The sequence below is a fragment of the Protomyctophum parallelum genome (genome assembly GCF_964188405.1).
Source record: "Protomyctophum parallelum genome assembly, chromosome: 19".
NCBI lineage: Eukaryota > Metazoa > Chordata > Actinopteri > Myctophiformes > Myctophidae > Protomyctophum > Protomyctophum parallelum.
The window spans coordinates 11,382,136-11,395,729 of record NC_139717.1 but is presented as its reverse complement, the minus strand read 5'-3'; the positions used below and the strand labels follow the sequence as shown (position 1 = coordinate 11,395,729).

The 13,594-nt window shown below is 45.2% G+C and overlaps 1 protein-coding gene across 1 annotated transcript; it reads right to left on the bottom strand.

The window, feature by feature from the left end:
- Positions 1-578: 578 nt before the first annotated feature.
- tagapb (T cell activation RhoGTPase activating protein b) lies at positions 579-8,796 on the bottom strand. Its single transcript, XM_083790264.1, has 9 exons — positions 8,665-8,796; positions 8,121-8,202; positions 7,791-7,844; positions 7,273-7,345; positions 6,942-7,078; positions 4,722-4,883; positions 4,055-4,164; positions 3,167-3,356; positions 579-2,248 (listed from the first exon to the last, which is right to left on the bottom strand). Exons 2-9 carry the CDS (start codon positions 8,145-8,147, stop codon positions 1,001-1,003), a joined length of 2,001 nt encoding a protein of 666 aa, XP_083646390.1. The 5' UTR covers positions 8,148-8,202; positions 8,665-8,796; the 3' UTR covers positions 579-1,000.
- Positions 8,797-13,594: the final 4,798 nt, after the last annotated feature.

Genomic DNA, 13,594 nt, shown 5'->3' with positions numbered 1-13,594 from the left:
ACCAGGGGATGGCCTATACTGTACATGGTTATCCCTAACAGAATAATATCAATATTGAGATTTTTGTTGCATTGTCATCCTCCTCACATTGTTTCAATCAAATCTTTTGATCAAAATTCTACAAGTCACAAGCGTGTGGATCGGTTATTTTTGGTTCGGCAACATAAGGAAAAAAGGAGCAGCCCAAGTATAGTTTTGGGTGGACCAACATGGTCAACTATAGAATTTGAACTTACAGGTATATGGCTAAAATTATGTTGCATTGCAGTGCATTGGCACTGCTTACGATTACTACTTATGATTCACCAGGTAGTGATTCGATTTGATTCTACAATGCATCGTGTTGCATCACTTTTCTATATTACTGCACAACTTGGCACAGATATACTGAACAACAAATTCTAATTTGAATTATATTATACAGTAGCCTATTATATTTACATATAATTTTTTTAGGCTTCGATTATGTCATGATGCTGCATCGATGCAGAATCATGCATGGCTGAATCGCGGTGCATTGCTGAATCGATTATTTTTTACACCACCAGATAAAATGAGGACAAAGTATGACTTATCATCACAAAGGTGCTTTAATGTAGTGAAAGTAACCAGGTTAGTATTTACAAAAGATTATAAAATGTGCGCTCAGATACTAGTTCATACAGTGGGACTATACAAAACAAAACAAAACACAAACTTGAACACAGATACAGATACATTTTTAAGTTCAGCATACTTTTCTCCATGATATTCTGTATTTATTTACATAGCTTTTTTGCCATCGACTAGATATCTACCCTACACCATAAATATCCACGAAATGATGTACTCTAAACGGTACTACTGAAAACGCCTCATTTACTTTGTCATACGCTGGTGTCGCGTGCCAAAAGCCAGCAGTTTCAGGCATGCAACACCGACATATGATAGCATAAATTAAGCATAATGGTTGCGCACAGTCAACATACTGTACATTCAAAGTGAAAGAGTGAAAGTCCATTCAAACGTAAGACTCCTTGGCGTAAGAGAAGTCTTCAAATGGCAGCTGCTGGCCGCAGCACAGCGACACAGACTCGGACATGGCCCTCGGGCGGCGGTACGGCGGTATGACTCCCACCGCTGTGGCCGCTGGCGTTAGCGTGAGGCAGTCCGCAGCGGCGTACCGGATCGCGGGACAGCTCGCAGTGAAATCGCCATGCACGGAGGAGGGGCGGGACCTCCTGCCCAGCTCTCGGGCGACCTGCACGGTCATCATGGTCCGGTACTGCGGAGGAGGCGCTGGCAGGGCGGTGCTGAGCACGGCGTGCGCGTAGGGCGGAGGCCTGCAGGGCAGCTTGGCGTCCACATGCCGGAACACCTCGATGGCCGACAGGGGCCGGCGCTGTTTGATCAGCTTGTCCGCCGCTGGCGTTTCAGGCCCCCCCTCGCTCTGGGAGTCCTCCTGGAGGGTCCCGCAGGTGGTGAAGGGCCTCTCTCTCTGGTGGTGCCCGCCTTTCTTCAGACTGCCCCTGGAGAAGGAGAAGCCGCCCAGGCTCTTGGTCCTGAGAGGGACCTTGGCGCCGTCGAGCCTCATGGAATGGGAGCGTCTCTTCACCTCCACCACGTCCTTTCCTTCCTTCATGCCGCCAGAGGACGTGGCCGGCTGGCGGGTGGAGTTGGCCCTGCGGACGCAGACGGGAGACCCCGGAGGAGGAGAGCTGGCGAAAACGGAGCCCTCCGACTGGTTGCTCTCCAGGGAGCAGGACGAGGAGCGCGAGCCCTCCTTGGACAGGTTGCAGGCGACATACAGCAGCGCCGGTTCCACGTTCCACGGCGCCAGCGCCTCCGCGGCCCAGGCTCCTCCCCCCCGCCCTCTGAGCAAGAAGGAATCGTCCGAGACGGGTTTCTTCAGGGGCTGCTCTCTCTCGCGGGTGCAGTCCTCCTGGCTCCTGGAGCCCACGCCACGCAGGCTCCTCACCGCAGACATGTGCGAGATGAAGGGTTCGGAGCGGCGTCGGTTGGAGGCGGCGGGCCTGGTTGTCGCTGGGAAGAAGACAGCGTCATCGTGCGGACAGTTGGACGAACCGCCCGCCGCCTCTCCCTGGACGGAGCCCGCCTCTCCGTCGGGGCCGGGGCTGTCGTATGCCGAGTCGTGCTGCTGGGAGGACAGGGAGTCCTCGTCGAAGTCTCCCAGGAGGTCCGAGACGTTTCCCCCCAGGATGTCGCAGGCGCAGCAGTTCTCCATGAGGAACCGCGTCAGCTCCGTCACCTGCAAGGGAACCAGGACAGGAGAGCTGGATGAGCCAACATGATTCGCCATCCAAAGTGACTGAACATCGCTCAACATACCTTACATATTATGAAAGGACATTTTATATCAACTGTCAATGTCACTGGCAGGTTTCTGAACTGTCCACACGACTCCACAGCCAGGAGGACCAATTATTCAACATAAGGTTGAAAATGGACGAAGTTCTCCTTTAATGTTTCATAATTCAGCTTTTTATTCTAACTATTTTGTGATGTGCATTTCTCCTTTTACTTTTTTAAGTGTATCCTCACATGCATGAATGGAGATGTTTATGAACAATATATTAAGTAGATGTAAATGCGAGTAGGCTAGTCTGTACGATTTTAAGTACGATTGTTTGCTTGACTAAACAAAAGTTGTAAACATTTGACATTCTGTTGCGTTGTACAGCTGCCAATTCTCAACTATTGTTGACATCAATACAGGACTGCGCTTTATTTGTCTGAACATCAACAGTTCCTTCAGTACTGCTCTGTGAAACGAAACCCATGGAGTTGCTTCAGAACACCACGGCTGCTTCAGAACACCACGGCTGCTTCAGAACACCACGGCTGCTTCAGAACAGCACGGCTGCTGCTGCAGCCTAAACTCTTGTGAAACTCGTTTGTGGTTTTCACCGCAGAGCTTCAAAGAGCCCTGCAGGGAGGCGAGTGGCATCTAGAACTTTCACCTTATTAGTGTTGATTTTGACAGAGCAAATTTTGACATAGTTTTAGTCATTTTGTCTTTTGAATAAAAACCCATTCAGTTTTAGACACATTTTAGTCATCTGAAATGTTTTAGTTTTAGTTTATATCTAGTTTTCGTCGGTTTAAGAAAAACGTGGTCGACGGTCATTTCTCGTCATAGTTTAGGTCGACAGCATCAACACTGCACCTTGTTCAGCTTGGCCATCTGCTCCGCCATGGGCGTGGCGGCCTCCAGCTGCAGCAGCGTGGGCGCGATGCACACCGCCAGATTGGCGGCGTCCATCTTGTTGGTGTTGGCGCTCTCGAGGACGCGGCAGAGCACGCACAGGAGGTACCGCAGGAGCAACCTGTTGGGCCCCGGAAGCATGTCTACCACCCTGAAAGAGGAAGAGGATGTATGTCAGTTGAGCGCGCCCCCTTTCTTTATGTAATATACTTCTCTTTTTTCAAAACTGACATGTAGGCCAAGTGAGGAAAAGGGGAAGTGTTTAACTTTTATGTAATGTGTGAAAAACTAAAAACACACGTTACATAAAACGACCTCAGCTCACACTCTGAAAGTCTGTATTCAGAAAACTTGGACCAAACAACTACTTTCAATGAATAAAACATTACTTTTAACCAATCTGTATGTATACGTTATACAATATATAATATATACAATATAACTATAGCTCAGTATAGTAATACACAATAAATCAGACACGTCTGAAGCTGAACTGAGCGGTGCAGGCAGTGTGTGTGTGTGTGTGTGTGTTAGGCTACTCAACAGTGCCACTTTAGGTCACCCAGCGGTATTGCCATACTCAAGCGGACATACATGGAGACATACATACATACGGACACACATAGCCGTTCATTGGAGCGGTTAGGCACCGCTCAATAACTATCACATGTGCAGTCGGTGGTCTCCCTACTCTAGGCATCTAGACCCTGCGGTGTCGTTAGGACACCTGCTGACAATATCACTAAAGGTATTTGAAGCAGCGCATGAGGGAGTGAGCCACAGAATGTTGCGCGGATCGTGGCTTTAAAATAGATCAAAGCTAGGTGGCTCTAAAGCCGGGGAACTGACCTCTTGACCCGTGCAGCTCTCTGCTGTACGTCCTCTGTGTCCAGAGCCTCCATCCACACGTCGTACAGGTCAGACACCAGCAGGCTGCCGGGCAGCTCCTTCAGAAAGCTCTGCATGTGGTCAACAGGAGACACACCGTATCACACCACCATCCCTCCTGCAATCAACCATCTTAAGCCCTATATACTTCATTAGATGACGAATAGCTCACTAGAATAGCTCACTTTTAATAATGTATTTTTTACTGTGATCTTTGCATTAGGTAGCGGTCCTCAGTCTCTGTATCTGTCACTATTAGGGATGGGAAATATATACATTACCAGTATACTGATATCCTAATATGTGGCTATAGATATGGTCTGGGATAATGGATATCACGATAGGGTCCTAATTGTTGGCATCATAATGGCGCGTCAAAAGAAAATCTAAACGTTTGCCACGGATGAGACCAAAGCCTTTGCCACGGACACGTTGATGAGCCCCGCTGCGACGCACCTTGAGGAGGCCCACCAGGTTGATGAGCCCTAATGCGACGCACCTTGAGGAGGCCCACCAGGTTGATGAGCCCTAATGCGACGCACCTTGAGGAGGCCCACCAGGTTGATGAGCCCTAATGCGACGCACCTTGAGGAGGCCCACCAGGTTGATGAGCCCTAATGCGACGCACCTTGAGGAGGCCCACCAGGTTGGCCACGTTCATGTCTCCCATGTCCACGTGGTGTCCTCCGTCCAGCTGCTCCCGGGCCAGCCTCATGGCCTTGTTGTTGCACGGCTTCCTGAAGACGCCCTCCGTGGACGGAGCCTTCTTCCACAGCAACGCCAGCAGGACCTGGTGGGAGGGAGGGAGGGAGGGAGCGAGGGACAGAGGGAGGGAGGGAGCGAGGGAGGGAGCGAGGGACAGAGGGAGGGAGGGGACGGATCAGATTACCAGTGGTGGAAAGTAACTGTTTTGAGGTATTTTCTACTTTACATGAGTATGTCCGATTTCCAATGCTTTTACTTCTACGCCACTACATCTCAGATCCAAATATTGTACACTTTACTTACCAGTGGTGGCAAGTACTATACTTAAATACAAGTTTTAGGTGTTTCTTCTATACTTGAGTATTTAATTTGCAATACTTTTACTTCTACTACACTAGGGATTCGAAACCGGTATTGTACTTTTTACTCCACGATTTGAAAACATTTGTTACTAGTTTCTTTGTCGTTTAGTATTACAAAACATACATTAACCACTTAGCTTGCCCTATACATTTCGGCCATTTGAAAATAGTCGATCTACAAGCTCACAATGCGTCGCATTGTAGATCTGCCATTTTCAAAAGGTTTCTGATGCATTTGAAAACTTGAAATGGGACATTCTGCGTCACGAGCAATTTTACGTTTGGTTCTTTAACCTTCTAAATCCTTCTAAAGTCTAAAGTCAAATATTTATACAAAAATGTTACATTGTAACCGTACAGCAACAAGAACCCACACATGGGTTCCCGTCTTGGAAGGGTAAAAACCCCAAAGGGGGTTCGCATCCTAAATGGGTTAAGTATACAAGCCAATACTTCTGTACTTCTACTTAGAAAAAATAAGAGTACTTTTGTCCACCACTTCAGATTACGGTCGGTGGCACAACAGTATAGTCATGCGTGTGTGCATGAATAAGTCAGCGGTCCATGGGGGATCATTACGTGGAAGTGTGTGCATGTTTAAGTGGAGGCTGAGAGTGTTACATGGCCACCGCCTGCCACAGTATAGACACATTCAGAGACGGGTCCCCTGGTCGCAGGGGACCCGGATTTCCTGTAGGCGGAGACAAGATATCTATTCTGCGGGGTACATATGTATGGGCAGCTCTTCTACTACATTGAATGGGAAAGTGACTGTTAGTATGCTCAAACGTTGCTCTTTTACCTGCTTTTTACTAACTACTACCTTTACAAAGATGCCCAGAACATCGGGATGAACCTGTGTAGTTTATGGCTGCTCCAACACTAGTAGCAAAATTCAACTTTGTGTCACTGTCAAGTAGTGTAACTAATTACGGCAGCGCTCAGCCACCGCGGGCCGTTGAACCGTCTCTGAATGCGTCTATAGGTACCAGGGATGGACAGCCAACCTATACAGCAGTCATTTTATTCTCCACCTTTTGACTTTCAAGGTGATAAGCGCTAGGCCATGGACGCCCCCATTTGGACCCCAATCCTGCCTTCATTTATTATGTTCGGCGAAGAGATTTGCCATAGAGGGAGAAAAGGAGGGGACCACATACAGAGCCCTGGATTAAGAAAGGTACAGTAAAGTAATAATTCACTCTGACACCTGCAGCTGATTCACAAGAGACGGATCAATGATGGTGGATCGTTCGTGCGAGACGAGTCAGACGACCACAGGGGTCCTGTTCACATTGTTCGTGGTGTCACCTCAGAATGATGCCGCCACACCACACTATGCAGCGTGCACGCTTCAAGGTACACCTCGCACACTTGCAATATGATATCTATAATTGGGCCACCTCACTAGTAACAGCCATTATAAGATGACACCCTTTCTTGCTGACACTCTTCAGTCAGAAAGCATGCCTATACTGTACCAATGACAGGGTGATCGTGGCCAAAAATAGCCGATCGACAGGCTCCACGGCACATTGCATTGTGCAGCTTGTAGATACTGTTATGTTCCAACAAGGTTTTGAGCATTAAGACCTGAGGCCGATTTATCAGGTGGAAACCTCCAAAACTGTTACTTTTCAGGATTAAAATCCAAAAACAGCAAAAGCTGCAGATCTATAAGCTCAATCCGTTATTAGAGTAATTAACTCCATAGACACATACAAAACAGAAAAAGTACAAAAAGCACGGCACGGCACTTTAAAACAAGAGGAACAACATACTGCGATTGGTTTGGGCAGAAGGCCGTCATCGGGGCAGATGCTCGTCAGCGGCTGTCCAAACAGCTGCGTTCTGGACTCGGACTGATGGGCCTTCCTCCCAAGAACGCTCTTCAGGATGTTCCACTTGCTGCCGTTCTCTGATGGGAGTGGGACGGAGGAGGACAAAATACTAAGCGTTTGGATCAGTCACCATTATGATGACAGGCAGCAGTGCAAAACAACCAGGAGGAGTGTAGAGGTGCTCTCATTCACTTGTACATTTGAGTACTTTCACCAGTGCTGCGGCCCCATGCAAGCTGACATCTGGGGTTGTGGTTTCATTCAAACTCACCAATAGGCTGCTGAGCCAGCCTGTCGTCTTGGCTATGTGAGGCCTTGGGCAGGGCGGAGATCTTTGCATCGCCCTGACAACGAAACAAACATGAGTAAAGACATGACGAGGATGAGGGAAGGTGTGTCATTGGCAGAGGGGAGGGGGCTGTCTTTAACAGTCCTAAAACACGCTATTATACACACACACCTCCACAGCCACAAGCACATGCGATCCGTGACACACACACACACACACACACACACACACACACACACACACACACACACACACACACACACACACACACACACACACACACACACACACACACACACACACACACACACACACACACACACACACACACTCTTCATGACTACTTCCGTCTGAATGACACAGAGTGAAACAAGACCCACGAGATCAACCCGACCTCAACACCGTCCCACTCCAAAATTGCCCATATTTTCAACAAACATGAACATGTCTTAATATCACACTGTAATTCACTCTTCAAAGCAGAATGGGAATTGGCTCACCTCAAGTGGAAACCCAATGCAAGGCTCCATTCCACCTCCGGTTAGACTTTTAGTCTAGAAAGCAGAGAGACGGAGAGTGAGGCACACAGTGGATGTATGTGTAATAGGCCTACACATAATTATACCATATTTTAATCATATTTGAACTGGGGACCACCCAAAAGAATATTTGAACTTGGGACCCCCCACCCTGACAAGCACTTGGAATGTAGGAGTTCATTGAGGCATATTATATTCAGTTTGACTCGGTTCCACTGTCAAATATTGTGAAAATAGCGATGTGTGCTATATTATGTGTGGCCAACTGTGTTGCATCAGGGGGTAACTTACAGCGACACTGCCACTCAACACCTTCATGAGTAGGCTTGGAGGAGAAGTACAACCGTTCCTCTCTTTTGCTTCCTTAATCTTCCTGTGATGAGGAAACGCGTAAAAGAGAAATAATGTTGACTTTGTTTCGATTTTATGGTTTGCATTTGGTCAGTCTGTGCAGCGCTGATTATCACACAGACTGGCGATTTGCTCCTCACGCTGCAAGTCACATATCATCTAAATCTAAAGTCCATACATATATTATGAGCCTCTTAAAAGGAGAGATTCATATATAAAAATAATTCATATAATAAACACATAAAACAATACAAAATAAATATAATAATAATAATATAATATAATAATATTTTAAATGTGTTATCATTAGTCATCAAAGTTATTCATTATTGGTAATAAAAACTCCCAAACTGTGCAAATGGACCCAAACTCTTAGAGATGCAACACCTATACAATCACAAATGAAGTAATTGTCTTTTAATCTCAAGTGCTCATTTGCCTCACGTGATTAACAATGTAGTGTGAGAAAGTCATGGATGCGTACCTGTGCAGAGTACCCAACCAGCGGTCTTTGAGCTCAGGCGAGCTGGAGGCAGATTATAACAGCATGGCACGAGTTACCAATGACAATGACCAATCCACACAGACAGAGAGAGAGAGACACAGACACACACACACACACACACACACGAGAGTGAGAGTCAGTGGGGGGACTGAAAACAACAGCGGCTACGCCTGCCTCTTTTAACCCATTCTGACCCGAGATCAGATTCTAAAAATGTCAACATCCTGACAGTTTTCTGAAAAAGCTATGTTTCAATGTCAGTCAAAAATAGCAGACCTACAAGCTCGTAGCGTGCCACTCGGTGGCGCGCTATGAGCTTGTAGATCTGCTATTTTTCAATAGCTAAAGCATAGCATAATGCCAACACCAAAAGGGGTTCCCGCCCAAAACGGCTTAATGTGTCTGGTGGAAAGACCATAGTCTTTTGGAAACTCTAACTCAGTCATGGGGACAGGAAGTATAGCGTCACGGCGGCCTGACACCACCTTCTTCTTCCACTTCCTGATGTGCTGCCGCTGTGCCTTGATGTCGTCCACCATTGGATACACACTGCAGTGTGACGGAGAGACTGTCACTGTCACACAGTCCATTTGTACGGACAACTCCCATTCCCTCAGCTCTGAGTTCAAGCTGCTTCCCTCTGGCATTCGCCTAAAAGTTCCAGGGGCCAAAAGCAACAGGTATAAGTTCTCCTTCGGGCCTGTAGCTATCCAGGCTCTAAATGCCGATAGGAGGAGGTAACTTGTCACCTGACTCACTTGTATTAATTATTTATACAACTGTTCTGAAAATGTTATGAATTATAATGTTACACTGATACCTTGAACTGCCATCCTGTTTTATTGTTCTATGTGTACTATGTGCCTTTTTCTTTTTTTTTTTAAGATATTTTTTTGCGGCTTACGCCTTTTATTGATTTTTTAAGGGACAGATAGTAGGCTGACAGGAAACGGGAGAGAAATGGGGGGATGACATGCGGTAAAGGCCGTGTCGGGTTCGGGAGTCGAACCCGCGGCACACCGCGACTGGATCACCAGTCCGGTGCCCAGACCGTTACGCTACGGCATGGGCCTACTATGTGCCTTTTTACTGTGTTTTTGTGTTTCATGTTACCTGCCTGTGTTATGCCTTGCTGTAAACCAAATCGCCCCACGGGGACAAACAAATAAATGAACCTGAACCTGAACACCTGACAAGCACCACTGGGGGGTGGGGGGGTCGCCCTAGACTTTAGGTTTATTCATACTGCAGTTTTAGGTGGTGATATTGATTAAGATTAAGATTGTTATGGATGTGGTTGCCTGGCATCTCCGGACGCAAATATTTGAGTACAATGTTCAATTTAAAAATATATTTGCACAAATGTTCACCATGTTTGAATTAAGTATAAAATATGTTTAACGTGGTTAAAATGATTGTGATGCTATTAACTAATTTCGCTAGGGACACCCTGGTACAACCCTGTATACTTATATAACGGACCCAAGTTAACTGTAGGCCTACTTTTTATCCCTCTTTACAACAACTCTCTACGCCAAAAATAGCCAATCTGCAAGCTCACAAGTTCTGCTATTTTTGGCAAACGTTTCCCTCAGAATAGGGATGCTGGGGTTCAAGTGTTTAACGGTTGCAAAACACTGTGCATTTCTCAAAAACAATTTCTGCAAACACAACACCACACAATGTATAACCTGCAAAGTGAATGCTCTATATAACCTGCAAAGGCCCATCGCTGATCTCTCCGAAGTAAATAGGTCAGTGCCATCAGAATGACACATCATTCTTTACAGACCAGACAGTCAGAAAACGGTATATGTTCTCATGAAAATGTCAATTATTGATTAATGCTCAGAGCTGTACCTTTTCTGTATATGATAAAGCAATTTCAAACAGAACAAAATAACACATTAGTGACATTACAGTTCTGTTCTGTTCTGTGATTGATTGAGACGATTCCCTTTAATGCTTGTATGGTATTTAAATGTCATTGCGATACAGAGAAGAAAAAGGCAAGACTGCTTTACAGTACTGCATAGCACAAAAAAAAACTAAAACTAAAAACATGTCATCTCTGTCGGGTGGAAACCTCAATGTCCAAAACGTAGGCTATACTTTTCACGATTCAAATTCCAAAATAGCAAAAGTAGGCTTAGGCAGAACTGTACTGTATGTGGAAGTACAGTGCTGTCTATCTGTCTCCTGACGGCCAGGACAACAGATACTCATCCATATCACGATTGACTGACTGATTGATTGATTGATTGATTGATTGATTGATTGATTGATTGATTGATTGATTGATTCACTGCACCATCAGAGTACTGAGAATATTATTATTGTTATTTATTGTTATTGTTATTATTATTATTGATGTGCACAAGTGACTATATGTCATTGGAACTTAAGTGGAACAAGTAATTTAGAGAATTTCAATTCTGAACTTCAGACATGTACCAAAGCGACAGAGGAAAAACTGCAACAACATTTCGACCTTTTTTGTTTTGGAATGCATGGATGGCCTCGTGTCATCACATGATCACACACACACGTGGCCTCGTCGTCATTGCCATCATCGATTCGTCATCAATCTCCACCCACGGAAAAAGAGCAAACCACAACCATGTTCTGTTAACAGTAAAAGACGTTGTTTCAGATGTTTCAGGACTATAGCAGGAGGACCTGTTGACTCCCAGCTTATTGGAATGATAGCTAAACAGTTTAAACTCTTATGTTAGTTCAAAACAGATGCACAAAAGGTGCAGGAACCCGGTTACACAAAAAGTGCAGGAACCCGGTTACACAAAAAGTGCAGGTACCCGGATACATGTAACCTTGACCTTCAGGTCAACATTTTCGTCAAAGCATTGAGAGGATCGTGTCAAAATGTCATGTCTCACCTAGACAGGATGGAAAAATCTCAATAGAAGAGCAACGAGAAAAATACGACCACCCCAATTATATTTAGGTATTATAGTGTATTAACATGCTCTGTCTACCGTACAGATTGGACACATTTTGTTAACCCATTTTGGGCGGGAACCCCTTTTGGTGTTTTAAACATTATGTTATAATTTAGCTGTTGGAAAATAGCAGACCTACATGTTCATAGCGCGCCACTCGGTGGCGCGCTATGAACATGTAGGTCTGCTACATTTCATTAAAATGTGCCTCAAATCTTTCAGAAAATTGTCATGATTTCGATTATTTTATTTATTTATTTCGACGTCAGAATCAGGCCTAAAAAAACGTTACACAGTGCCGCTTTAAATGATCCATTTCATAACTACAGTCAGTGTTACAGAAACGTCTCCGTGGCCACAGTCTATTAGTCAACTCAATATCTGATGTTCTCTTTTGTTTTTATTGTAAAGGCCTGCGTTTCCAAACGATGAGGTCCTCTGGTACAGAAATCCCCAGAGTCATGTGATCGATCTGTCAGATGACCCCAACTTCCTATTAGAATAAACCGAATAAACCGAGAATAAACTCTCTACTTCCCTTTATTTTTTCAATGAATTGAAACGGGCTATGTTCACGGAGTTAGTGGGGCATTCCAGGACACCATTACTACGTGTCACTGGTCACTGGTCACATAAACACACTAGATTAGAGAAACAGAAAGAGAGGGACAGAAACAGAAACTTTTTCTGCCTCACAAGTTACAACAACAAGACAATCGCCCTATCTTGCACGGAGCCTATAAGCCCTTATCCCTATAATTGACCTAAACGTATTAGTCTTTTTGCTTTGTTTTTACTATTTAAAACATTTTAAAATAGTTATCGTGCCCATGCCATGTAGCACATGCAACACACTGCAGGGGGCATTACGTAGGCATGAAAGAATGTGGATATGATACATCACATCCACTTTCATGTCTTCACGGCTTTCATCTATTGTGAAATGTCACGCCATGTTTTGCTAATCTTTTAATACATATATATATATATATATATATATATATATTAAAAGCGAACTCAAATCTTTGCTTGAAAACTCAGAAAACTGGTAGGATTTAGAAGACATTAAAGAATCGGCCTCAGGTCCTAATAGGCTAGACGTTAGAATGATTGTTAAGGTACACAGGGTCTGCTGTTGCAGATGTTATGTACCTTGCGCGCGCACGTGTGTGTGTGTGTGTGTGTGTGTGTGTGTGTGTGTCTCACCGGAACGACACCAGGGAGAAACTGAGAGCCCAGGCCAACATGAATGTAATCCTGAGATCAATATCTCCCCTTTGATCTTCCTCATCCTCTGGGTCTTCTTCATCATCAAAGCTGTACAGCCACACGTCCTGTAGACTCACCCTGTGCTTCAGACGATAGCTGGCACTGGATCTGCACACACACACACACACACACACACACACACACACACACACACACACACACACACAGTCTCAAGGTCATGCTCCCACCGAATGACACTGTTAAGCTGTAGTTAAGCTACAAAGCTTCATTGGTCCATACTGAGCCCCACTGTTCTAGAGTCTGATACTGAATTTCGGAAGCTTTTTATAACGTTTGAATAATATTATGCAAGTGTAATTATCGTATTGTGAGGTATGTAATACCGCAATGTTGTAAAAATACAGGGGTACATTTTATGAGCAGGCAACTTCGTAGATAATTAAGTAGCCTATACCTGGTGATCACAGCAATCCGAGGAGGGTTCATTCAACTCCATTTGTATACACTCTCAGAGTTACAGCCCTGAAATGTCCATTTGGTTCCTAACTATCAGTCATTAACTGGGGACTCCCTGCAAACCCCTCAAGGACCCATCGCGGTCCCCCGCACCCCATTTTGAGAAGCACTGCTGCAGTAGAACACCTACTTGTTGCTGATGGCACATGGCTGGTCACTAACGAGCTCAGACTTGCATTGCAGTGTGTGCAGTGCAGATGCTG

What these genes read in the sequence shown, in the direction of transcription:
- tagapb (XM_083790264.1), bottom strand. Translation starts at nt 8,147, where the DNA reads ATGAAGGTGTTGAGTGGCAGTGTCGCT. An exon ending in GCTGGCTCAGCAGCCTATTG is followed by an intron (nt 7,079 to 7,272) that starts GTGAGTTTGAAT and finishes CACTCCCATCAG; the next exon opens with AGAACGGCAGCAAGTGGAAC. An exon ending in TTCTGCCCAAACCAATCGCA is followed by an intron (nt 4,884 to 6,941) that starts GTATGTTGTTCC and finishes CCCTCCCACCAG; the next exon opens with GTCCTGCTGGCGTTGCTGTG.